Raw genomic sequence first — 1,993 nt, forward strand, 5'->3', positions numbered from 1 at the left:
TTCAAGATTAACTTTTTATTGATGAACGTTGCTCCTTGGCATTCAATGAACGGCAAATACAAATGTCTGCTGGTGAATTGAGGCACAGTTTGCCCACTCGATATCCTTGCCATGTTACGCACAGGTTTAAGTGCAGGTTTAATCCTTGCCCTTGTAGTTTAGTTTAGTTTGGAGATACTGAGCAGAAACAGGCCCCCCCGGCCCACCCATTTCTAAACTAACGACAACAAACGTGACTTAATTTAACTGGCGTCTCAAACTACAAGTCATTTCTACGCAAAGTAATTCTGCCGTGCTCTCTAACTCCTGCTCAAAAGTGGCAACAGGGCTGCTGAACCTTGGGGATCAGGCTCCACAGGGGTTGCTCCCTGTAACAAGGGATCAGTCCCTGCAAACTAAGGATCAGCCGCCTTAAACATGGGGAGAGGGTCGAAGATGAACGCTAAGTTTAAACACAGCGGAAGCCATTGAAACAGCTCCAAAGAATCAACTATAACTGGCATGTCCCTGGATCTACTTGATCCAAACTCTGTGTAGGAACGAACTACAGATGCTGGTTTAAATCGAAGACAGACACAAGAAGCTGGAGTAGCTCAACGGGTCAGGCAGCATCTCAGGGGGAATGGAAAATAGGTGACGCTTCGGGTCGAGACCCTTCATCAGGGTCTAAAGATAGGGTCTTGACCCGAAACATCACCCATTCCTTTTCACCAGGGATGCTGCCTGACCCGTGAAGGGCCTGTTGCAGTTGGCGATTTTCTCAGCGACTGTCGGCATCAGGTCACCGAAAGCGTTGCGGAGTGATGGCGTATTAACGTGTGGTGATTCCTCAAGTATCGCAGCTTTTTTTTTGGCGCCGCTGGGTTTTGAAATGCTCGAAATCTTTTGGCTTGTTCTTTAGTAACTTGTCAGTTTCTTTGTTGAACTAAATTAAGGCGCATGTTGCAATCAAAAGCGCTTGAACAATTGGTTGGGAAGAAAGCCAAACTGACATGATGACGGAAGTCGCCGAAACAAATCACCGAGCGGGGCAGGCCCTTTACTGCAGCTTTTTGTGTCGATCTGCCTTCATTCAAACTCTGCTATGTTTCGGCTATCACACCAAGTTCCAAACCCGCCCCCCCCCCCCCGATATTCTCGTCGACTTAGGGCCAGGATTAACTTTTCCCTTCTCCTGATAACACAATAAGCAGAGATCAAGGTGCCTCTGTTCCAGCTTGACCTCACGTGGTCTAGTAAATGGTCACCTCGATGTAGTCTAGTCGTCCAAATCCAGTCCAAACTCACCGTAGAGATCCTTGATGGTGACTCCTCTCACCATGGCTGCAACACAGAGAGACAATAGTCAATAGGTGCAGGAGTAGAGGCCATTCGGCCCTTCGAGGCCTGCACCGCCATTCAATATGATCATGGCTGATCATCCCCAAACAGTACCCCGTTCCTGCCTTCTCCCCATATCCACTGACTCCGCTATTTTTAAGAGCCCTATCTACCCCTCTCTTGAAAGTATCCAGAGAACCTGCCCCCACCGCCCTCTGAGGCAGAGAATTCCACAGACTCACAACTCTCTGTGAGAAAAATTGTTTCCTCGTCTCCGTTCTAAATGGCTTACTCCATATTCTTAAACTGTGGCCCCTGGTTCTGGACTCCCCCAACAACGGGAACATGTTTCCGAGGGTGAGAGGGAGAGCGATCACTGTCGTGGAGTGAGCTGCCTTGGTAAAGCATGGAGCTCAGCGACATTTTTAGTTTAGTTCAAAGATACAGCACGGAAACAGGCCCTTCAGCCCACCAGTTGGACACTGGTTCTATCCTACACACTAGGGACAATTTACAGAAGCCAATTGACCTACAAACCAATGAACCTCATGCTGTCGGGAGGCGACTTCATCTTAGCTGAGAAACCTCTTTAACCCTGGCGTTACAAGGGGCGGTCACAGTGAGAACGTACAAACTCTACACAGACAGCGCCCTGTGTTGCTGCCTCACAGCG

At 48.8% G+C, this 1,993-nt stretch overlaps 1 protein-coding gene across 1 annotated transcript in view; it reads right to left on the reverse strand.

The window, feature by feature from the left end:
- Positions 1–1,993, reverse strand: part of swi5 (SWI5 homologous recombination repair protein) — a 9,948-nt gene continuing 7,955 nt past the window's right edge. Inside the window, exon 5 of the mRNA XM_055656804.1 lies at positions 1–1,323. Coding sequence (XP_055512779.1) covers positions 1,259–1,323 — 65 coding nt within the window. The 3' untranslated portion in view covers positions 1–1,258. The remainder of the gene's footprint in view (positions 1,324–1,993) is intronic.

This window comes from Leucoraja erinacea, chromosome 27, assembly GCF_028641065.1.
Source record: "Leucoraja erinacea ecotype New England chromosome 27, Leri_hhj_1, whole genome shotgun sequence".
NCBI classification, from domain to species: domain Eukaryota; kingdom Metazoa; phylum Chordata; class Chondrichthyes; order Rajiformes; family Rajidae; genus Leucoraja; species Leucoraja erinaceus.